At 45.0% G+C, this 23,944-nt stretch overlaps 2 protein-coding genes across 2 annotated transcripts; one reads left to right on the top strand and one right to left on the bottom strand.

Annotated features, from left to right (window-relative positions):
- Positions 1 to 1,169: 1,169 nt before the first annotated feature.
- On the top strand, positions 1,170 to 10,551 carry LOC117264835 (uncharacterized). The gene is made up of 5 exons (XM_033639127.2): positions 1,170 to 1,282; positions 3,281 to 3,486; positions 4,060 to 4,103; positions 8,954 to 9,128; positions 9,241 to 10,551. Exons 2-5 carry the CDS (start codon positions 3,414 to 3,416, stop codon positions 9,363 to 9,365), a joined length of 417 nt encoding a protein of 138 aa, XP_033495018.1. The 5' UTR covers positions 1,170 to 1,282; positions 3,281 to 3,413; the 3' UTR covers positions 9,366 to 10,551.
- LOC144464772 (T-cell immunoglobulin and mucin domain-containing protein 4-like) lies at positions 3,914 to 17,848 on the bottom strand. The gene is made up of 4 exons (XM_078172681.1): positions 17,453 to 17,848; positions 16,808 to 17,155; positions 14,950 to 15,062; positions 3,914 to 4,120 (listed from the first exon to the last, which is right to left on the bottom strand). The coding sequence occupies exons 1-4, from the start codon at positions 17,505 to 17,507 to the stop codon at positions 4,070 to 4,072; spliced, it is 567 nt and encodes a 188-aa protein (XP_078028807.1). The 5' UTR covers positions 17,508 to 17,848; the 3' UTR covers positions 3,914 to 4,069.
- Between the last annotated feature and the right edge of the window lie 6,096 nt (positions 17,849 to 23,944).

Genomic DNA, 23,944 nt, shown 5'->3' with positions numbered 1-23,944 from the left:
AGGGCCAACACTAACCCTAACACAACAAATGTGCTGTGAAAATTCACAATCAAAGAACAGAATATTTTACTCAAGGACGCGGTGTAAAGCAAGGATGCTGTTTAAGGCCCACATTATTCAACCTGTATATAAATGAACTTGCAGACCAGCTGAACCGCTCAACAGCTCCAGGCCTCACACTCTTTGACACAGAGCTTAGATATTTGCTCTGTGCAGATGACCTGATTCTGTTGTCTCCAACCAGTGATGGTCTTCAACATGAGCTGACCATCCTGGAACAATACTGCTATAACTGGGCCTTGGATGTACATTTTAGAAAACCCAAGTTATGATCTTTCATAAAAGCCCAGATGTCTTGAAAACAAATATCATTTTACTTTAAACAATACGGTAATTGAACACACATAAAGTTATACTTAGCTTGGTCTGACCATATCTGCATCAGGAAGTTTCAACATGGCAGTAAATGCACTCAAAGAACAAGCTGACAGGGCAATGTGTGCATTAAAAAACAAATTATTCAACATTGACATTCCAGTTAGAATATGGACAAAAATATTTGATTATGTAATTTTGCCAATAGCCTCGTATGGAAGTGAGGTCTGGGGTCCACTCAGTGGATTGGAGTACGGCTCATGGGATAAACAGCCAATAGAGGCCGTCCACACTGAATTCTGTTGAAGAATTCTAAACGTGCAGAGGAAAACCCCAAATAACGCCTGCCGAGCAGAACTGGGACGCTTCCCATTACTGCTTAATATTCAGAAACGGGCAATAACATTTTGGACACATCTAAACACAAGTCCAGAAGACACACTTCCATTCAAAGCACTAAAAAGCCAAGAGCTGAACCCTGAAAACAGCTGATGGTGAAGCTAACTAACCAGACTCCATCAACACAGCTGCAAAACAACACAACAAAATAAAACTACTCCAAGGTGCCTCTTGCCTGGGGCCCCCAGAGTGTCTTCAAACAGCCCTGCTCACTGCTAAAGGAGCCTGATTGATAACTGATCACGTGTTTTTAATTGATCAATAAATGTGACTCATCTCTTGATCACCTGATCGATCGATGTCACACTCAAACCGGAAACTGATGATAAAGTTAATTTCCAAAAGTAAAAAGATAAACAGAGGAGAGACAGAGAGACTCTGACGTCACCGGCTGTTGCCTCGCGCACACTCATCCATTAATCCATCGGTCAACACGTCGATCAACTGGAGCGACGGCAACAGAGAAAGTTCATGTTGTGACATTTGACGCTTCGTCCTGAGCTGAGAGGTAAGTTCAGATTCTGTTTCACGCGCCAGACTCCGCCGAGAAAACACGTCATTTAATATAATTTGACACAAAGTGAAGTCTGAGTGTTTATTGAACATGTTTTTATGTCTGGTCTGTGTTCTGTGACTCTGACACTGAACTCGGCTCCAACATGTTTCAATAAGAAGCAGCTGCTTCACGTAGATTCACAGTTTCTTCTCGTCATCACCGTCTGCTCCGCTCGTTACACTCCAGTCTCACGGTAGCATGATGTCAGGAAAACTGCGTGACAATCCTCCACCTCCGCGCAGTGATGCGTTTTTTTATTAAAGACGAATTAAAGACTGGAAACTTTGAATTTGGAAAATATATAAATGTTAATTGTCCAGGTGGTGATTCGTCCTGCTGCAACCGGAAACATTAAAATGAACGAGTTGTGAACGGAGTCTGGTGTCACCGCGAACTGAACTTTAAACTGTATAAACTTAATTAGACTCATATTATAAACAGTGTGTAATGGGTTAGTTCATCATAAGTAATAATGATAAGTATAATTACTATGTTCTGTAGCAGCAGTTAAACTGTCGTCATGGAGACGATGTTGATTTATCAGGTTCAGATTAAAGTGTAAATATGTAAACATGTGTTCATGTTTCTGCTCCAACTCTCACTGTCAGTGTGTCACATTATGTTGATGTGTTTCACTGAACTGTCCCTTAATGCTGCACATGAAGTCAAAGTTTTGATTTAGGTGAGAGTTAATTATAAAGTGTGTGTGTGTGTGTGTGTGTGTGTTTAGATGTGATGATGATGATGATGATGTCATTTAAAGGTTTGTAACAGCAGTGTGTGTGTGCACGCTGTCACACGCTCCAGACTGCTGAAGAAACGAACACATTTGACTTTTCTCTAATAATATATTATTTATTGATCGTCGGGGTCACGTGACGTCACAGTTTCATATCCAGCTGCTTTCAGGTGTTGATCCTAAAAACAGTTTTCCTGGCTGACATGTGACAGACTGGTTTAACTGGAAACATGTTGACTGGGTTATTTAGTAAAAAACAAACTGAGTGTGTGTTTGTCAGAGACACGTCACAGTCAACAAGTCGTCTGTTGCTTTATTAGATTACAGCTGGTATGGACGCAGCTGAGCTCAGCAGACGTTAGACGGAGCCCTGAGCGCACATTGTTCACAACAACGTGATTTAAATAAAGTTCAGCAGGAAATAAAAGAGCTTTTATTCACACGCTGACATTTAATAAGTAAAGATTATGTCACTGATGATCCATCTGCAGATGGTTGTCTCCTGTAACAGCTCGTATTTTATTATGGTTTGTTTTATTCCACCAAAACTCTGAAACTCAAACTTTCATAAAATACTGGAGCAACAGTGTTGTCACAGCTGCTTGAAAATTACTTAAAAGATAAATTAAATATCAAACAGAGAAAATTTTATTAATGTTTTTTGAGTAGTTTGATTCTTCTGACAATATAAAGTAGATTTATCCCTCTGATAATAATCATCAGGGTTTAAAGATGTAAAAATTGGTTAATAAAGAGTCAACAGACCCTTTACTGTCAGTAAACAGAGTGATGTTTGTTGGTGGGCGGGGCTTAGCTGGAGGCAAAACAGTTAGCTAGCGCTAGCTAACAAGTTGTGTTGTCTTGTTTTAGACAGTGGAGGAAGATGATGTGAGTGGTGCGTTCAGAAACACTCATTGTGAGTGTGGGAGCGCACTCTGACACAAACTGGAGCGTTGATAAATTGGGAGCGCTGTCTGAATGTAGCGTTGGGTTATCCAGAGCAGCGCACTCTCAGAGTGGCAGAGCGCACTCTGGACACTCTGTCTGTGGAGACGGAGCAGCAGAGCGCCGCACTCTTCTTAAATCAAGACATGTTCACAAAAACATTTTAATAATATTCGCTTCATGTCTGGACCTGTTATATATAAATATAATTTCATTTTATTTCAGCGTTTTTACATGTGGTGACTATTTCTGCTCTCTTTCCTCAGTCCATCCATCCATCCATCCATCCATCCATCCGTCCATCCATCCATCCATCCATCCATCCATCCATCCGTCCATCCATCCATCCATCCATCCATCCATCCGTCCATCCGTCCATCCGTCCGTCCATCTGTCCCCATGAGTAATGATAACCCTCCTCCGTACGTCCCTCCCGTCCCCGGTGGACCTTCAGCTCCCGGCTTCTCTTCAGGTTTGTTACAGATTCAAAATTAAACATTTAGATTTAAAATCAGGTCGTTTCTTTGTCTGTCGTCATAGTTCAGAGTTTTATTTATATTTTGAAGTTTCTTATTGAAATCAGTGCATCAATTCATTTCAGTCAAATCTATAAAATAAAATAGAATAAAATAAAAACAGCAGATTCTTCTTGGTCTGCGCACAGCTGAATATTAGAATATTAAAAATCAATCAAATGTCACAATTTTATTCTGAAAATATTCAGACTTAATTCTTTTTTGTTTTCTGGAAACATCATGAAGTGTTTTCTTTCAGCTTGAGAATCTTAAACTTTAAAGTGAAGTCGTGACGTTATATCTGAGATAACTGACGAATTCTCAAAGATTTTAAATTGTTTGTTGTAAATATAAAGTTGTAAATGTTACGACTTTGTGTCTTCGTGTTCAGAACAGTTTCACCTGCACCAAACACTTAACTGACTTTGCTATTATTTCTGTGTCAAAATGTTCACATCAGTGCTAAAGTGTGATGCGGGGCTGTTACCGTGGAAAGGATCTGATCATATGACCTGTTGTTGTCTCTGCAGCTTACAGCTCTCAGCCTGCGACCTTTCCTGGCTCACCATACCAGGTACCCAGCATGCACTGCTGCAGGAAGATGTTTCAACAGGAAACAGGAAACACATCAGAAAAACATTTTTGATTTTATATTTAACAACATACAGATATTTATTGATTTTATAGTTTGAATATTTTCTGTCAGATGATTCACAGATTTTACTGAAATGTAGAAACGATTGCAGCAAATTATTTCATTTGACATTTATTAAAACATTCAACAGTTTCTTCATATTTCACCGGAACATCTGTCTGACATGTTTTTGACTGAATGAATCCAGATTTTATTTAGTTTGAACTCTTAGAATTCAATATATCAAAATATTATAACTCTGTGGGATAATAACAATACTGTCTTTTAATATTACAACTTTCTACTTTTAAGTTTTAAAACTTTTTACCAATAATTATTTTTTAAAAAAACATTAAAAAACATTTTTTTTGTGAAACATTCTGATGATATTATTGAAGCAGAGTTCTGTATTTAAACGAGCTGCGTGTGACGTTCAGAGTATCAACAGAACAAAACTCTGCAGTCTGAACAGCTTCTGTGACGTAACGGCGCCCTGAGCACAGACTGAAGCCCCTCCCTCTGTGTGTGATGTCATCTGAGCTTCTCTGTGGTTTGTTGTGGTCAGCTGGCTCTGACACGTGTATCCCACTGGCTCACTCATCGCCGCCGCAAGGAAGCGCAGCGCCCATTCCAGTTACCCTCAGTTACAACGTCGGCTCTGTCAGCACTGATGCTGCTGTTAGCACCGTTAGCTGCTAGCAGCTGTTTCAGCGATCTCCATGTTGAGAACCTTGTGCAGACCATTCCGACCCAAACTCTGGATCCAACACGGTCGAACTCTGAAGTCATCAAATACCGGTGCTTAGTCAGTGACTTTTGGCGTCAGAGACCAACGAACAAAGGCGTCCTTTCAGGTCGACATGATACACAGCCGGTCACCATCATTGTTTTAAGGCGATCAATGGCGTCAGGGGGAAGGGTGGTGGATGGGTCCAACAACCACCAACTTTCACCCAGGAGGCCTGTAAGATTGTAAAGCCAAACCTGTTCTTTTTTCTTAAACCCAACCACGTGTGTGTGTTGGCTAAACGTAACCACGTGTGTGTGTTGGCTAAACGTAACCGTGTGTGTGTGTGTGTTGGCTAAACGTAACCACGTGTGTGTGTCGGCTAAACGTAACCACGTCTGTGTGCTGGCTAAACGTAACCACGTGTGTGTGTTGGCTAAACGTAACCGTGTGTGTGTGTGTGTTGGCTAAACGTAACCACGTGTGTGTGTGTTGGCTAAACGTAACCACATGTGTGTGTTGGCTAAACGCAACCACGTGTGTGTGTGTTGGCTAAACTTAACCACGTGTGTGTGTGTTGGCTAAACGTAACCACGTGTGTGTGTGTTGGCTAAACGTAACCACGTGTGTGTGTGTTGGCTAAACTTAACCACGTGTGTGTGTGTTGGCTAAACGCAACCACGTGTGTGTGTGTTGGCTAAACTTAACCACGTGTGTGTGTGTTGGCTAAACTTAACCACGTGTGTGTGTGTTGGCTAAACGTAACCACGTTTGTGTGTTGACTAAACGTAACCACGTGTGTGTGTGTTGGCTAAACGTAACCACGTGTGTGTGTTGACTAAACGTAACCAGGTGTGTGTGTGTTGGCTAAACGTAACCATGTATGTGTGTGTGTTGGCTAAACGTAACCATGTGTGTGTGTGTGTTGGCTAAACGTAACCATGTGTGTGTGTTGGCTAAACATAACCACGTGTGTGTGTGTTGGCTAAACGTAACCACGTGTGTGTGTCGGCTAAACTTAACCACGTGTGTGTGTGTTGGCTAAACGTAACCACGTGTGTGTGTCGGCTAAACGTAACCATGTGTGTGTGTTCGCTAAACGTAACCACATGTGTGTGTGTTGGCTAAACGTAAGCACGTGTGTGTGTGTTGGCTAAACATAACCACGTGTGTGTGTGTTGGCTAAACGTAACCACGTGTGTGTGTCGGCTAAACGTAACCACGTGTGTGTGTGTTGGCTAAACGTAACCATGTGTGTGTGTTGGCTAAACGTAACCACGTCTGTGTGTTGGCTAAACATAACCACGTGTGTGTGTGTCGGCTAAACGTAACCACGTGTGTGTGTGTTGGCTAAACGTAACCGTGTGTGTGTGTGTGTTGGCTAAACGTAACCACGTGTGTGTGTCGGCTAAACGTAACCACGTCTGTGTGCTGGCTAAACGTAACCACGTGTGTGTGTTGGCTAAACGTAACCACGTGTGTGTGTTGGCTAAACGTAACCACGTGTGTGTGTGTGTTGGCTAAACGTAACCACGTGTGTGTGTCGGCTAAACTTAACCACGTGTGTGTGTGTTGGCTAAACGTAACCACGTGTGTGTGTCGGCTAAACGTAACCACGTGTGTGTGTTGGCTAAACGTAACCACGTGTGTGTGTGTTGGCTAAACGTAAGCACGTGTGTGTGTGTTGGCTAAACGTAACCACGTGTGTGTGTGTTGGCTAAACGTAACCACGTGTGTGTGTCGGCTAAACTTAACCACGTGTGTGTGTGTTGGCTAAACGTAACCATGTGTGTGTGTTGGCTAAACGTAACCACGTCTGTGTGTTGGCTAAACATAACCACGTGTGTGTGTGTCGGCTAAACGTAACCACGTGTGTGTGTGTTGGCTAAACGTAACCATGTGTGTGTGTGTGTGTTGGCTAAACGTAACCATGTGTGTGTGTTGGCTAAACGTAACCAGGTGTGTGTGTGTTGGCTAAACGTAACCACGTGTGTGTGTTGGCTAAACGTAACCACGTGTGTGTGTGTGTTGGCTAAACGTAACCACGTGTGTGTGTTGGCTAAACGTAACCACGTGTGTGTGTGTGTTGGCTAAACGTAACCACGTGTGTTTGTCGGCTAAACTTAACCACGTGTGTGTGTGTGTTGGCTAAACGTAACCACGTGTGTGTGTTGGCTAAACGTAACCACGTGTGTGTGTGTGTTGGCTAAACGTAACCACGTGTGTGTGTCGGCTAAACTTAACCATGTGTGTGTGTGTGTTGGCTAAACGTAACCATGTGTGTGTGTTGGCTAAACATAACCACGTGTGTGTGTGTTGGCTAAACGTAACCACGTGTGTGTGTTGGCTAAACGTAACCACGTGTGTGTGTGTGTTGGCTAAACGTAACCACATGTGTGTGTCGGCTAAACTTAACCACGTGTGTGTGTGTTGGCTAAACGTAACCACGTGTGTGTGTCGGCTAAACGTAACCACGTGTGTGTGTTGGCTAAACGTAACCACGTGTGTGTGTGTTGGCTAAACGTAAGCACGTGTGTGTGTGTCGGCTAAACGTAACCAGGTGTGTGTGTTGGCTAAACGTAACCAGGTGTGTGTGTGTTGGCTAAACGTAACCACGTGTGTGTGTGTTGGCTAAACGTAAGCACGTGTGTGTGTGTTGGCTAAACGTAACCAGGTGTGTGTGTGTTGGCTAAACGTAACCAGGTGTGTGTGTGTTGGCTAAATGTAACCACGTGTGTGTGTGTTGGCTAAACGTAACCAGTTGTGTGTGTTGGCTAAACGTAACCAGGTGTGTGTGTGTTGGCTAAACGTAACCAGGTGTGTGTGTTGGCTAAACGTAACCAGGTGTGTGTGTGTTGGCTAAACGTAACCACGTGTGTGTGTCGGCTAAACGTAACCACGTGTGTGTGTTGGCTGAACGTAACCACGTGTGTGTGTGTTGGCTAAACGTAAGCACGTGTGTGTGTGTTGGCTAAACGTAACCAGGTGTGTGTGTTGGCTAAACGTAACCAGGTGTGTGTGTGTTGGCTAAACGTAACCAGGTGTGTGTGTGTTGGCTAAACGTAACCAGGTGTGTGTGTTGGCTAAACGTAACCAGGTGTGTGTGTGTTGGCTAAACGTAACCAGGTGTGTGTGTGTTGGCTAAACGTAACCAGTTGTGTGTGTTGGCTAAACGTAACCAGGTGTGTGTGTGTTGGCTAAACGTAACCAGGTGTGTGTGTTGGCTAAACGTAACCAGGTGTGTGTGTGTTGGCTAAACGTAACCACGTGTGTGTGTTGGCTAAATGTAACCAGGTGTGTGTGTGTTGGCTAAACGTAACCACGTGTGTGTGTTGGCTTAACGTAACCACGTGTGTGTGTTGGCTAAACGTAACCAGGTGTGTGTGTGTTGGCTAAACGTAACCAGGTGTGTGTGTGTTGGCTAAACGTAACCACGTGTGTGTGTTGGCTAAACGTAACCAGGTGTGTGTGTGTTGGCTAAACGTAACCGGGTGTGTGTGTGTTGGCTAAACGTAACCACGTGTGTGTGTTGGCTAAACGTAACCAGGTGTGTGTGTTGGCTAAACGTAACCAGGTGTGTGTGTTGGCTAAACGTAACCAGGTGTGTGTGTGTTGGCTAAACGTAACCAGTTGTGTGTGTTGGCTAAACGTAACCAGGTGTGTGTGTGTTGGCTAAACGTAACCAGGTGTGTGTGTTGGCTAAACGTAACCAGGTGTGTGTGTGTTGGCTAAACGTAACCACGTGTGTGTGTTGGCTAAACGTAACCAGGTGTGTGTGTGTTGGCTAAACGTAACCACGTGTGTGTGTTGGCTAAACGTAACCACGTGTGTGTTGGCTAAACGTAACCAGGTGTGTGTGTGTTGGCTAAACGTAACCAGGTGTGTGTGTGTTGGCTAAACGTAACCACGTGTGTGTGTTGGCTAAACGTAACCAGGTGTGTGTGTGTTGGCTAAACGTAACCAGGTGTGTGTGTGTTGGCTAAACGTAACCATGTAATCACCTTCAAACACTCCTGTGTTACCATGACAACAACCACACCTGTCTCACCTGTGTCCTGTACAGACCTTCCCTCAGACTTACACAGGTGGAGGAGACCTCTCCTACTACCAAGGACCGGCTGGACCCCAGGGGCCCCCGGTGCCCCCGGGGCCATACCTGACTCAGCCTGGGTACCAGGGGTACCAGAGCGGCCCCTGGGAGGGCCCTAAAATGTACGGAGAGCAGCCGAAACACACAGGTGGGTCAGGGAGTCCAAACACACACTGGTCTCACCTGTTTGTCCTCAGTTCACACCACAGACACACATGACACTCGTCACATCAGTGTAACCTGCTGCTGTCTGTCCGCAGTGTTCGTGGTCGATCAAAACTATGACGACGGCGGCGCTGACGGAGCCGAATCGTGTCTGGCAGGATGTTCAGCTGCTCTGTGCTGCTGCTGCCTGTGGGACATGTTGACCCAAAACTTCTGCTGACCTCTGACCTTCACCACCACTGAGCCTCTTCTTTCCCATCATGCACCAGGGCCACCATAATGACACCAACCTTTGACCTTTTGACCTTCATTATTTTATCCTGTTAGACATTTGTGTCAAGTTCGGTCAGAATTAGTGAATGAATCCTTCAGTTATGGCCAAAAACACGTTTGTGAGGTCACAGTGACCTTGGCTTGTGTCCAATCTGACGTTTGCGCCAAATTGAATAGAAATCCCATCAAAGCCGTCTTGAGTCACAGGGTTCAGAAGAATGAGACAGACGTAAAGGCACAGTGACCTTTGACCTTCAAATTCTAATCAGCTCATTGTTAAGTCCAAGTGAAAGTTTGTGCCATATTTGAAGAAATTCCCCTGAGGCATTCTTCAGACATCGTGTCGACAAAGATGAGTCAGACGAGGTCACACTGACCTTTTTACCACTAAAGTCTAATCAGTTCATTGTTCAGTCCAAGTGGACGTTCATGCCAAATTTGAAAAAAAAACAAAAAAAACCTTGAGGTGTTCTCGAGAGGTCATGTTAGCGAGAATGAAATGGACGAGGTCACGGTGACCTTTAAAGAGATAATCACCAAAGTCTAATCAGGTCATCGTGGAGCCCCAGTGAAAGTTTGTGCCAAATTAAAAAAAAAAATCCCTTAAGGTTTCTGAGATGTCGTGTTCACATGTTCTCAAGAATGAGATGGACAAAGTTACAGTGACCTTTGACCTTCAAAATCTAATCAGTTCATCGTTGACTCAAAGTGGACGTTTGTGCCAAATTTGAAGAATTTCTCCCGGGATGTTGTTGACATATGATGTTAAAGAGAACAGGACAGTGTTCTTACATAGCGGCGGTGGCGGCTCACTGACATTCATGATAAATGTTCCAGTGTTTGAGTCACAGACGCCGTCAGTTTCACTAATGTGTTTCTCTGTTGTGTGTTTTTCCCCGACCTCCTGATGATGTCACACCCCTCTGCCAATGATGTGCCTGCACATGGCGGGTCCTGATCTCAGACCCTGATGACATCATAAAACTATTTTTAATGAATCATTGAATCTGTTTGAATTTAGGCTAAAAACTTGTTTCTAAGTGTTTACAGTCTCCTCGTCTTCACGTTTCTTGTGTGTTAATGTTTCTTCACAGTTCTGATGAAGAGGTCAATAAAAAGCTTCGTTAAAATGATGAAGACTTGGCTCATCTTCCTCGTCGTCAGCTCTGACCCTGCCGACTCGTTTCAATAGAGAAATAAATATCTAAAATTAAAAAACTGTCTGCTGGGACGTTTGACACTTAAATTATACTGTGTGGAGAAAAAAATGCTCATCATCTCTGAAAGACTCAAACAAAACAAAAGTTCAATAAACAGATGATAATCTTAATGATTCAGTTTTATGTTTCAACTTCATTATTGAAATAATCTGACTTTATGGATTCTGTGTAGAAGAAGAATTTACAGTTTTAATTTCAGGTGTAATAATAATGTTTCCAGATTTTCAGACTTTATTTAAAGTGACTCAGCTGACAGTGTTTTTTTGTTTTTATCAATGAAAGAATTTTAAAAACACTTTCAGAAAGTCTGATTTCACTGAGACACAGATGTCATTTATAATCTGACACGGAGACGTTAAAATGATTCACACAAACAGAAGAGTGACAAATAAGACAAATTTTGACGTTGTTTGATGCCGTCTGAGTGCCCTATTATTTAATATAGCGCGCTCACGCTCACGGGCTGCAGGCAGGTCAGCCCTAGCTTCGTACTGGAGAAATGTCACATATTGAACATCTTATCACTCATTTAGGCAAAAGGAGCTCGGAGAATAGGGCCCAGGTTGAAAAACACATTAGTTCCCCTTTAAACATGTTGATTTCTACATGTTAACATGGAGGTCTGTTGGAGTCAGCCTCTAGTGGACGTTAGAGGAACTGCAGGTTTTTGGCCTCAGATGCTGTTGAGGAGCTGAGTCATCCTCAGAGTCTTCCTCTCAGAAACAATGAAGACATTTCACACTGAAATTTCGGACGCTCTTGTGGAGCAGGTGCTGCTGACTGCGGTGGCCGACATGAAAACTAGAGGAGTAAATCTGCACTTTAATTACGATAGGAAATTAAATCAATTCGACAGCCTACTGCTGTTTGACAGTGACACAGAATTTCAAAATAAAGGCGTGACCTAAATATGATGATATGGATCGATGTTTTTGCTTTGCATCGATGTGATTGGACTGTTGATCATTAAATCGATATATTGATCCAGATTAATGGATCGTTACACCCCCAGTGAACACATGAATGTCTCTATCTAGAGTCAGTGTTTGGTTTGTCCGCTCTGGGCTACTGTAGAAACATGGCGGTGCAACATGGTGATCTCTGTAGACGAGGACCTGCTCAGATATGAACGTCTCATTCTGAGGGAACGAGAACACAACCATTAGATCAGTTCAAACCCGACACGCTGGAGCTTTAACAACACCACAGCTTTGTATCAGAGGATGTTTACTGTCTCTACACAGAGCTGCTGCCTTCATCCTCCTCCTCCTCCTTCTCTGATTGGTTCAGCCTGCTGTCAGATCTCTGGTCACGCCTCCAAACTCCTGCAGACACATGAGATATTTATATAAATGTGTTTAAATGGCTGCAGCTCTTAACTCAAAGCTGTGAGATTAATAACAGGTCAAAGTTCAGCTGCTGAAGTCTGAGGTGTAGCAAAGAGCATGGACACCAAGAGGCGAAGCTCCATTGAATTTCTGCCAACAGCCACTAGGGGCGCTGCTGTAGCGCTGCCACCATCTTGGACTGTTGCGCCCAGACAACATGCAAGATGTCAAGGAGAGAGGAGAAAAAAAAGCAAACAGTGTAGTGCAATTAACTGCAACAACTATCAATGGAACACCCCGCACCTGGCCTTCCACCGTTTCCTGAAGGATCCCGACAGGTAAGAACTCCTGACGTGTAAGTTTTAAAGTGTTTTAATATCCATTTAATATGCCAGTTTTGGAGGTGTGTGTGTGTGTGTGTGTGTGTTAGAGTGCGGCACGGGCAGCATATTTCTGTCCGAACCTGAACCGAGCCTGACATTATTTAATGACCAAAACACTGAGTTTGTGTCACACAGTGGTTACAGGCTATTTAACAGGCCGGGCGTGCTCAGCTGCGGAGAGGGGAGCGGGAGGCGGGAGGTCCGAGGCTTCCAGCGAGAGGAGAGGGAGAAATAAAACAAAATAAGATAAAATAGGAAAAACCTGTCTCCCTCTTTTATTTTATTTTCAGTGTTTAATCAAGGCGGAGGTCCGAGACTTCCATAGAGGGGAGAGGTAGAAACAAACAGCCAATGTGTGTGTGTGTGTGTGTTGTGTTCAGGTGTTGTCACGTAAATAACAGTGCCCAAGCAATAAACAGGACAGACAATAGGATTTTATTTATTTTTACACCACATTTTCACTGAAAGCTGACTGAATCCGACCCGAGCTCGAATACAATTTATAGCTACATTTTTGACCAAACCCGGCCCGACCCGTCGGGTACCGTCGGGCTCTAGTGTGTGTATGTGTCCCTATTGGGCCTATCTGAATTTCTGTCTTTGAGAGATATTATTTTGTAATATAACTGAATTTTCTATCCATACATATAAACTTTAAATATATTAAAATTATAGGCCTAAAGCATCATTGAGTAAACTGCGAGTATCATTTAAGTAGGCTATGTCGTGGCCGGCAGAGTGTCCTGTTTTTTGGAAATCAAAATATGGTCACCCAATAGATATACATGTATATCTTTATATATATATCTATCTCTATATATATACTGTATATACATATATATATACATATATGGTCTCTTGGACCATTTATATCAGAACTAATTACTGCTTTAGCATTAAAATATATCATATTAAAATAGCCTATATATTATTATTATTATTATTATTATTATTATTACTGTCCCCTTACTGTACAAACTGTAAATAAATCTTTATTCCTGACTATGTGACGTCGCCATTAATGTGTTTGTAGTTAAAATATTGATTTTTGTTTTTAAATTTTTATTTTTTGGTAGATTGGCTTACGGGGTGATTTTGAAGGAGTAATGAAGTTAATCTTCTCATAAGTGGATGTAATATGTAGAGATGCCATCTCGGCCGTTTTTCCTCGTTTTGTTTTTTTTTAAAGTCTATATTTTGCTTTACAAAAACGTGAAAAAGCAGCTGTGACCAAGCTATCACGAGGTGAGTAGCACTGTAAGCATAATTAATAGCGATATACTTCAGTTTGTCTGTGTGTTTCTGTATGCAAGCGGGTCTGCTGCGGTCTGCTGACAGTCCAAAATGGCGGCGGTAGGACGAAACCATGGGCGAGTCTGTTGCTATGGGGCGTTCTGTTGAGCTGTTGAGACATCATGTGTAACTCAGCGTGCAGCACACTCTCATCCTCACTGTGTCCAATCCTGACGCTTGGTTAGTGGACCTCAACGTTGAACTATGACGCTCCAGGTGTCCACCTGCGTCTGTTTTGGATGTTCAGGGACGGCGTGCCAATTTACTCTCCTTACCTGCGTTGTGCAATTATGTCTCCACGCCACTTCCTGTGGGCGGAGGCATAATGTTTTCAGGTTGTTCGTCCGTCCATCCCGTCCTTGTGAACACCTTGAGAGAATTTATTTAAATTTGGCATGAACATGCGCTTGACTGAAGAATGAACTGATCAGATCAGAGCGTGCTCCGTACACTACGCTGTAGCCGGACACATCATCATCATCCTCACTGTGACCTCGTCACATGTCCACGTTTGGTCATGGACTTTCCACGTCCACATATGACGTCCAAGGTACCCTGGGTGTGTTGGTTGTTGACGTTCTGGGACGCCGTGTCAACTTCAGCCTGTTACATGCATTGTCTGTTTTCAAAATACACTTATGTTTTCACAGGAAATGTACAGTTTGCATACAGTCTCTTTCAAAATAAAAGCACTACGTCAGTACAACACCGCAAAGTGACTTTTTTTCCTTGAACACACACGTGGTTACGTATAGGAGAAAAAAAAACATGGTTTGGCTTTAGAATCAAGCACCGCTCTTTCAGGTGAAAGTCGATGGTTGTTAGATCCATCCACTGACGTTAAAGGATGCCTTTTTTCGTTGGTTTCTGACGCCACAAGTCACTGACCAAGCGTATGATTACAACGAGATGTAACTCCACGTCACAGTGACGCAGACCTCCTGTCTGTCTCCGTAAGCTGAAACCATTTCCCTCAGTGGAAACAAAGCTTTGATTTACTTTAATTTCACAGATAAGAAACAATAAGTCTGTGGGAAATGCAGTGTTTGAGTCAGCACTATGAAAGTACGGTGGCCCTGAAGGATCATGCAAACACTGCAAATACAGAAAACAACACACTGAAGTGCTGCGAGTCCCACTGAAGATCAGTAACTGAATTGAACAGTTTTAAAAACTATTTTCTGCTGTTTTGTTTCTTCTACTGTGTTTTTTTTCTAAACATGTTAAAATGATGACTTTGTTTTCTTTATTTGCACGAGTGAGTTTGAGCTTTCAGGGCCACCGTATGTACTTACTCTCAAACTCACCTCCTGAGCCAGTGTCACCATGGACTCTGTGGTATGGTCGCCTGTGACATCACTTCCTATCCACGAGGTGACATCACTTCCTCTCTGTCTGGTGGGGGTTGTTGTGACGGGTGCTGACAAACAGAATATGTGAAACTACATCAACAACCGGAGCCTCAGGGTGCTGATATCAGTCCGTACGCGACTCAACTGTCCAATAAGTTCAGTTTATCCTGAAAATAGGTCCAGTGGTGACACAGTGATGATTTCACTGATGAAAACTATGATGAAAATGTTTCGTCAACGACGTTTTTTCCATGATGAAAACAAGACAATGACGAGCTAAATATAGATCTTGGAATAATGAAAACTAAATCTATGGTTCAGTGGAGTTTGTTAGTTGCAGCGGTGGCTGTTAGCAGCTAGCTCCGCTCGCAGCCTTCACAGCTTCACCCCGCAGGACTCCACTCAGTCCGGACTGGAGAAGGTTTGTGGGTTGATGGTGTTTGACAGGCAGGTAGGAGGCTCAGTTATCTGTGAGTGTAGCTGTGCTGTAAGTAAACAGTCTGAACTCAGATCAGTTTTCTCTGACAGAGATGAAAGTTTAGTTTGAATCACCAACTCTGTGAGAGGACACCAGTTTAAACCTCCAGACTAACATGTTGCACATGAAGAAACAAGTTATGTTTCTGCTTCTTAACAGTCACATGGATAAGTCAGAGTTTACAATGAACCTGGGGACAAATCCTAGTTGGCTCACGTTAGTTATTTGTTGAGAGCATAAATAGAGAGATGTTGAGCTTTTCAGATGATGATCAGTGAGTGTGTGCTCGTAAATCAGCCCTTAAACCTGTCACACACTGCTGGAGACATGACACACACATTATCTTATACAACCTGTCACCTTGAGTCTGATTTATGATCCATGAGTTAGTTTAAAGAGAAAAACAGAGAGAAACATCAGCATAAAGTGCCTCTGCTGTTTCCTTTTCACTCTGTGTGCTAACGTCCCAACAGGAAATATCTAAAAGGCTGGGCTGTTGTTGTCCTACAGTTTCCATGGCAACAGATCGCTCTGTGTTCCTATTGGTCAAAGTGACGGCTGTGACGGGAGAAGTCGTGGACGACAAGAAGAAAATCAAACATGCTAGACTTCCTGTCATGACATTGTGAGGTGTCCCAGACGTGGCGTCAGTTGTCGTCTACTATGACGCACTACACCAGATGAAACCATGGATTATCGCATACGACACTCGCTGTCGTTCATGATCTGAGCTGTCACCGTATGACGCAGCGTCTGGCTGTAATCAGGCTGATATTTTGTGGTCTGAACTCAGTATAAAACTATGAACATTAAAAATAACTAAAATGTGACTAAAACTAATAAACCTGTTCGTCCCAACACTCAGACTGAATCTAAAACAGCTGTCAGTATTAACACTGTAGTGATGTCTGTAGTTTTCGTGTTCAGCAGAAAAAGCAGAGGTAATTCATTTTGTTCTGAAACCTCTCAGCGGGTGGAGAGGGGTGAAAAGATGTGGGCGCTGTGGTTTGTCAGTTTCCTCATCATGAGCCGCGTTCAGACCTGCGTCCTGTTCTGCCGTTCGTCCATGTTGATCTCATGTCTGAATGAAAGCCTGAGTGAGTTTATCTTATACAGAGACATAACACCAGTTTCTATGCAGATGATACTCTGATGTTGTTGATAGTCTCAAGGAAGTCAACTTCCTTCTGAGTTAATTTCTGAGTGGCCGGATTCAAAGGTCTGGACCTTTGTTGCAGTCGACTGATTCATCTGCCATCATGACATGACACAGCAGGGTGACTAACAAAGAACAACTTCCTGCACAAACTTCAGGATATTTAAAATATTTCTCACCTTCCTCGATGGTCAAATCGATGTGATGTTTTAGATCATTGAATGGCCCAGGTACCCTAACTCTGCAGCCGTACCGTCCAGCATCCGTCACTGAGACGTTCAGTATCGTCAGGGAAAAGTCTCCTTCATCCAGTCGTCCCAGTAACTGAAACCTGCTGGAAACTCTGCTTCCTTCTGTATCCTTCTGTCCATCAGTGGAGATGAGCTGCTTGTTGCAGCCAGACTTTGGTATTTCTCCGCGACCCCAACAAACTGACAGCGCCCTGTGATATTTGATGTCATATGTACAGGGCAGAGTGACGTTTCCATCTAGTCGACCGACAACTCTGCTGCCGTCACCTTCAGTGACTGTGGAGACACCAACAAACACTGTCAATGTGAGCGATCGATTAAAGCTCTATTTTAATTTGTTTACTCTAAAAAAACTTCAGGGCTGGAAAACTGCTGCAGAAGACTCTGCAGAGGATAAAAACACACTCTCAGGTCTGTTAGCTGCTCAGATCCTCTGATTCTTTAATGAGAAGATAAAAACTCACATTAGTCTCAGAAACACTGATTAAATATCAGTAAGAGCAGCAGAGGTTTGATCTGTGTGACATAATGACACTGTGTCGACTGATAGAAAGTCAGACAGCAGAAGAATACCTGAGAGGACGGCGAGCAGCAGCATCAACCCGCTCTGAGTCTTCATGGTCGACATTAAACTGGAACTCACACGTTTAAAAAAACCTATAACATCACAGCTCTGCTCTACACTGTAAAAAAAAATCACCCACAGTTACCACACTGAGGCCTCAAACATACAGACAATGACCCCGCCTCTCCTGAAACACTGATGTTTATTATCACCACCACTAAATACTGAAGGACCTGACGGTCACTTTACTGAAATTATATTTATAATTTATGCACCAAAAAAACTGAACTGAGTACAGTTATTTTAACTTCTGTCAGCGTGGGTTTCCTCCAGGTGCTCTGACATGTTCTCCCTGTGTCAGCGTGGGTTTCCTCCGGGTGCTCCGACATGTTCTCCCTGTGTCAGCGTGGGTTTCCTCCGGGTGCTCTGACATGTTCTCCCTGTGTCAGCGTGGGTTTCCTCCAGGTGCTCTGACATGTTCTCCCCGTGTCAGCGTGGGTTTCCTCCAGGTGCTCCGACATGTTCTCCCCGTGTCAGCGTGGGTTTCCTCCAGGTGCTCCGACATGTTCTCCCCGTGTCAGCGTGGGTTTCCTCCAGGTGCTCCGACATGTTCTCCCCGTGTCAGCGTGGGTTTCCTCCAGGTGCTCTGACATGTTCTCCCTGTGTCAGCGTGGGTTTCCTCCAGGTGCTCTGACATGTTCTCCCTGTGTCAGCGTGGGTTTCCTCCAGGTGCTCTGACATGTTCTCCCTGTGTCATTGTGGGTTTCCTCCAGGTGCACTGACATGTTCTCCCCGTGTCAGCGTGGGTTTCCTCCAGGTGCTCTGACATGTTCTCCCCGTGTCAGCGTGGGTTTCCTCCAGGTGCTCTGACATGTTCTCCCCGTGTCAGCGTGGGTTTCCTCCAGGTGCTCTGACATGTTCTCCCCGTGTCAGCGTGGGTTTCCTCCAGGTGCTCTGACATGTTCTCCCCGTGTCAGTGTGGGTTTCCTCCAGGTGCTCTGACATGTTCTCCCTGTGTCAGTGTGGGTTTCCTCCAGGTGCACTGACATGTTCTCCCCGTGTCAGCGTGGGTTTCCTCCAGGTGCTCTGACATGTTCTCCCCGTGTCAGTGTGGGTTTCCTCCAGGTGCTCTGACATGTTCTCCCTGTGTCAGTGTGGGTTTCCTCCAGGTGCACTGACATGTTCTCCCCGTGTCAGCGTGGGTTTCCTCCAGGTGCTCCCACATGTTCTCCCTGTGTCAGTGTGGGTTTCCTCCAGGTGCTCTGACATGTTCTCCCCGTGTCAGCGTGGGTTTCCTCCAGGTGCTCCGACATGTTCTCCCTGTGTCAGCGTGGGTTTCCTCCAGGTGCTCTGACATGTTCTCCCTGTGTCAGCGTGGGTTTCCTCCAGGTGCTCTGACATGTTCTCCCCGTGTCAGCGTGGGTTTCCTCCAGGTGCTCTGACATGTTCTCCCTGTGTCAGCGTGGGTTTCCTCCAGGTGCTCCGACATGTTCTCCCCGTGTCAGCGTGGGTTTCCTCCAGGTGCTCTGACATGTTCTCCCCGTGTCAGCGTGGGTTTCCTCCAGGTGCTCTGACATGTTCTCCCTGTGTCAGCGTGGGTTTCCTCCAGGTGCTCTGACATGTTCTCCCCGTGTCAGCGTGGGTTTCCTCCAGGTGCTCTGACATGTTCTCCCCGTGTCAGCGTGGGTTTCCTCCAGGTGCTCTGACATGTTCTCCCCGTGTCAGCGTGGGTTTCCTCCAGGTGCTCTGACATGTTCTCCCCGTGTCAGCGTGGGTTTCCTCCAGGTGCTCTGACATGTTCTCCCTGTGTCAGCGTGGGTTTCCTCCAGGTGCTCTGACATGTTCTCCCCGTGTCAGCGTGGGTTTCCTCCAGGTGCTCTGACATGTTCTCCCCGTGTCAGTGTGGGTTTCCTCCAGGTGCTCTGACATGTTCTCCCTGTGTCAGTGTGGGTTTCCTCCAGGTGCACTGACATGTTCTCCCCGTGTCAGCGTGGGTTTCCTCCAGGTGCTCCCACATGTTCTCCCTGTGTCAGTGTGGGTTTCCTCCAGGTGCTCTGACATGTTCTCCCCGTGTCAGCGTGGGTTTCCTCCAGGTGCTCCGACATGTTCTCCCTGTGTCAGCGTGGGTTTCCTCCAGGTGCTCTGACATGTTCTCCCTGTGTCAGCGTGGGTTTCCTCCAGGTGCTCTGACATGTTCTCCCCGTGTCAGCGTGGGTTTCCTCCAGGTGCTCTGACATGTTCTCCCTGTGTCAGCGTGGGTTTCCTCCAGGTGCTCCGACATGTTCTCCCTGTGTCAGCGTGGGTTTCCTCCAGGTGCTCTGACATGTTCTCCCCGTGTCAGCGTGGGTTTCCTCCAGGTGCTCTGACATGTTCTCCCTGTGTCAGCGTGGGTTTCCTCCAGGTGCTCTGACATGTTCTCCCCGTGTCAGCGTGGGTTTCCTCCAGGTGCTCTGACATGTTCTCCCCGTGTCAGCGTGGGTTTCCTCCAGGTGCTCTGACATGTTCTCCCTGTGTCAGCGTGGGTTTCCTCCAGGTGCTCTGACATGTTCTCCCCGTGTCAGCGTGGGTTTCCTCCAGGTGCTCTGACATGTTCTCCCTGTGTCAGCGTGGGTTTCCTCCAGGTGCTCTGACATGTTCTCCCTGTGTCAGTGTGGGTTTCCTCCAGGTGCACTGACATGTTCTCCCTGTGTCAGCGTGGGTTTCCTCCAGGTGCTCCCACATGTTCTCCCTGTGTCAGTGTGGGTTTCCTCCAGGTGCTCTGACATGTTCTCCCTGTGTCAGCGTGGGTTTCCTCCAGGTGCTCTGACATGTTCTCCCTGTGTCAGCGTGGGTTTCCTCCAGGTGCTCCCACATGTTCTCCCTGTGTCAGCATGGGTTTCCTCCAGGTGCTCCGACATGTTCTCCCCGTGTCAGCGTGGGTTTCCTCCAGGTGCTCCCACATGTTCTCCCTGTGTCAGCGTGGGTTTCCTCCAGGTGCTCCCACATGTTCTCCCTGTGTCAGCGTGGGTTTCCTCCAGGTGCTCCCACATGTTCTCCCTGTGTCAGCATGGGTTTCCTCCAGGTGCTCCCACATGTTCTCCCTGTGTCAGCGTGGGTTTCCTCCAGGTGCTCCCACATGTTCTCCCTGTGTCAGCGTGGGTTTCCTCCAGGTGCTGCCACATGAACTCAGCCTCTCACCCAGTGTCAGATGGGATAGGCCCCCAGCTGAATTAATGATCACATCTTTTATCCAGCCTGAATAATAACACAGACGTTAGTGTTTGAACAGCTGAATGAATTTCAGTTCCTGATATCAGTGGTGTTTTTGATCTCCAGAGTCAGTGATCGCTGACATAATGCTTCTGTATCTGAACTGATCGAACTGTTGTTTCTTTTGTGTGTGTGGTTTTTAAAATCAGCTCGTGACTTCCTGTTAACAGCGTTTGTTCTGCGACTTCCTGTTTCTGAGGTCACTTCAGCCAAGGCTGAAACATACACTGCAAGAAATATCTGCAGTTTTTATCCCTGACAGAACAGTCTGAATCTGAGCAGCTGAGCTGGAGACTGCTGATCCTACATTTCCCAGAATACAACTGTGAGGTGTCTTCATCAGCTACTCATTAAACGAGTGTGTTATCGTCACAATATATTCAGTCAGAGGAGACCACGGCGTTCAGAGACGACCGTCAATACATTTACTCAGGTTAGGACAATTTTGGTGTTCTTGTACTTCACTTCAATATTTCTGTTTTCTGTTTCACTACAATGAAATATTTTACATTTATCTGACATCAATAATAAGTGATGATGTATTATTATTAGGGGTGGGTAAAAATCAGCACAGTATAGTATTGTGACATTTTTGTGTGGTGATATTGTACATGGACGCTAAGTTTCAAATTTTTCTGATACTGATTATTTTTTTTGAAAATGTAAATACACTTCAGGCAGCTTTATTAAAATAATATAATCAACTGATTTCAGTTCACTGGATGAAAATAAACAAAGAGATGAACAGACTGAAAACTTTATCTTATTTGATGAAACAGCTGTTTGTCTTACCTGGATCTGAAGAAGTCGAATGTTGAGACACCAACAGGAAACTGTCTTTGTTTCCACTTCTTGTCTGTTCACAGCATCAAGGTAAAATCACCAAGGTAAAATCATCAAGGTAAAATCATCAAGGTAAAATCACCTGATGAACTGACGTCACAGTCCAGAGGGGGGCGCTGTTTCACACCTGAGGATCAAGCTAAAAAAAAAGGCTTCACAAACACAGTTTGGGCTAACCTTCAAAATAAAAGCATGTGAAAAAACCCACGAGAATTGGGGGGTTGGGGGGCTGAGTGAAGGGTGTTGGTTTCCTGGTTGACGGGGTCATGTGTGAGAGGTAGACGGGGCAGGATCTGGAGGCAGCAGAGTGATCGCCAGCACAGTTGATACATTTGGCTTCTCTTTTTTGTTTTGTACATGATTTGTGGTGGTGATTTTCTCCACATCTGAGGAGACTGGGTTGGTGCAGTGGGTGGATATGTGATTGAACCGTTGACATTTGAAGCACTGTTTAATGGTGGAAGGGGGCCGGGCCTTCTCCACTCTGTATTGGAAGAGGTCCATGTAGAATCCTTTGTGGAGAAGACTGGCAGACTGATCGGGGTTGGTGAGGTGGATCTTGATAAATGTTGTTGGCTGTTGGGTGGCTTTGTTTATGATCCGGTGTATTCTGAGGATGTTGATTCTTTGTTTTTCCAGTTCCTGTTTGACCTGTTCTTCTGTGATGTTGGTGTGGATGCCTTTGATGACCAGTAGTTTTGTTGGGGTGTCAGATGGGGGGGTGGAGCCTTGTTTTCGTGTCAGTCTGCAGGTGAATTGTGCTTTGTTGAATGGGTCTTCGGGCCATGGTGAGAGCAGAGAGTTTAGGGAGTGGATGTCCTTGGGGAAGATGAGGATATTGCCGTTTCTCATGTGGACCAGTTTTTGGAGTTTTGCTTGTGGTTTGTGTTTTTGTATTTCTTGGAGGATGGAGTGGTTGGTTGAAAATGAGTTCTGGTTTTTTTTGTAGTTTTCTGTGACGATGGGGGTGATGTTTTGGTTTTCTGATGATTACCTTCTCGCTCTTTTCCTGGATCCGGTGTTGAAATTTTGATATCTGTGCATGTTGGTTGTAGCTGGCACGAAGGAGTGAGGTGTGTGGGTCTTCTCCATGCAGCAGGATCTGTTCCATAATGGATTTCATCTGTGTGGTGACCAGTGTTGTGTAGTTACGTAGTAGTTACGTTACTGTAACGCGTTACAAAGTAACGTGTTACAGTAACGTAACTACTTTTATTGGGTAAAAAGTAGTGTAACGCGTTACTACTGAAAATATGGTAAAGGAACGTAGTTACTTTGTCAGTTGAGCACAACGTTACTTCTCCCGGGGACAGATTTGACGGTGACACTGCCTGTCTGCCTCAGCTGCGCACTAGGCAGGAACTGTGACAGTTGCCATGTCAACAGTACAGACAGGAGCACCATAATCAAGAATCGTATGAGGAATATGGAAGATACACATGCCTCCTCGGATTATTTTAACGGTTTGTCAACCGAAGACAGGTTAGCTTATTGTAATAAGCTAACAATTAGCAACGGAGTGAGGTTTCCGACCCAACGAAATGGCCTAAGCTACAGTGGCCGGACATTTTTGCTTTTTTTTATGGCAGGAAATGCGTCATGTATTGTGAAACTGGTCGGTCAGCCAATCAGGGACTGGAGCTGGTCCTTATGAGGAGTTGGGCATGAGATAGTTGAGTCACGAGCACAATGGCAGACGGACAAAGTTTGGAGACAAGTGAAAAACGGCCTAGCAAAAGAAAAGGAGCTCCTCTGTGTGAGGAGGCAAAGAAGAGCAAAAAGGAGAGTGATAAAAGAAGAGGAAAAACAAGAGTAAACCTCAGTCAGGCGTTCAAGAGATGGAGGGAGCTCCGTGACCAAAGAGGCTTCAAAACCCATGTCCAGCTAGCTTTCTTTCTAATGGATCAGTAAGTAACACGGCTAAATGTTAGCTAGACCAGAGAGGACTGTACTGTACTGGCTGCTAGTTCATTCCTAGCTGGCCAGCATCGCAAATCGCCGCAACCAGGGAGCGGGTAGCGAGTGTTGGTCGGCTGACATCCTGGTTGCCATTCTACGGCAGCCCTCGGACAGTGATACCCCCCTCCCTTCCTTCTGTTCTCTTCTCACGGAGGCAGCTATCCACGGACATCGCCCAGCTAAGTTACGCCCAGCTAAGTGAACACTGGACTTTGTTTCCCATTCAATTTGAGCTCCAACCGGCCGCATGGTTTCCATACGGTAGCGTTTATTCTAGAATGGGGACTGTTTACATGTGCTTATTACACGGCTCTATTAAATGCTGTATTCTGATTGGTCAGTAGCGGCATTCTGCGGTCTGATATTACTGTGTAATGACCGCTGCTAGTAGCAACGGTCATTACACACAGTTGCTATGTAGCCCAGCGTTGCTAGGGACGCTGCCCTGC

Source organism: Epinephelus lanceolatus, chromosome 11 (assembly GCF_041903045.1).
Source record: "Epinephelus lanceolatus isolate andai-2023 chromosome 11, ASM4190304v1, whole genome shotgun sequence".
NCBI lineage: Eukaryota > Metazoa > Chordata > Actinopteri > Perciformes > Serranidae > Epinephelus > Epinephelus lanceolatus.
Note: the sequence above shows the minus strand (reverse complement) of the source record. Positions and strands in the feature narration are given on the sequence as shown.

Excerpts from the sequence above, each read along its gene's own strand:
- LOC117264835 (XM_033639127.2), top strand. The coding sequence starts at position 3,414 with ATGAGTAATGATAACCCTCCTCCGTACGTCCCTCCCGTCCCCGGTGGA. Across the intron at positions 3,487-4,059 it reads AGCTCCCGGCTTCTCTTCAG|CTTACAGCTCTCAGCCTGCG; the intron begins GTTTGTTACAGA and ends TTGTCTCTGCAG. Across the intron at positions 4,104-8,953 it reads TTCCTGGCTCACCATACCAG|ACCTTCCCTCAGACTTACAC; the intron begins GTACCCAGCATG and ends TGTCCTGTACAG.
- LOC144464772 (XM_078172681.1), bottom strand. The coding sequence starts at position 17,507 with ATGTCGACCATGAAGACTCAGAGCGGGTTGATGCTGCTGCTCGCCGTC. Across the intron at positions 17,156-17,452 it reads GCTGCTCGCCGTCCTCTCAG|TCACTGAAGGTGACGGCAGC; the intron begins GTATTCTTCTGC and ends GTGTCTCCACAG. Across the intron at positions 15,063-16,807 it reads CGATTTGACCATCGAGGAAG|CACCCGTCACAACAACCCCC; the intron begins GTGAGAAATATT and ends TCTGTTTGTCAG.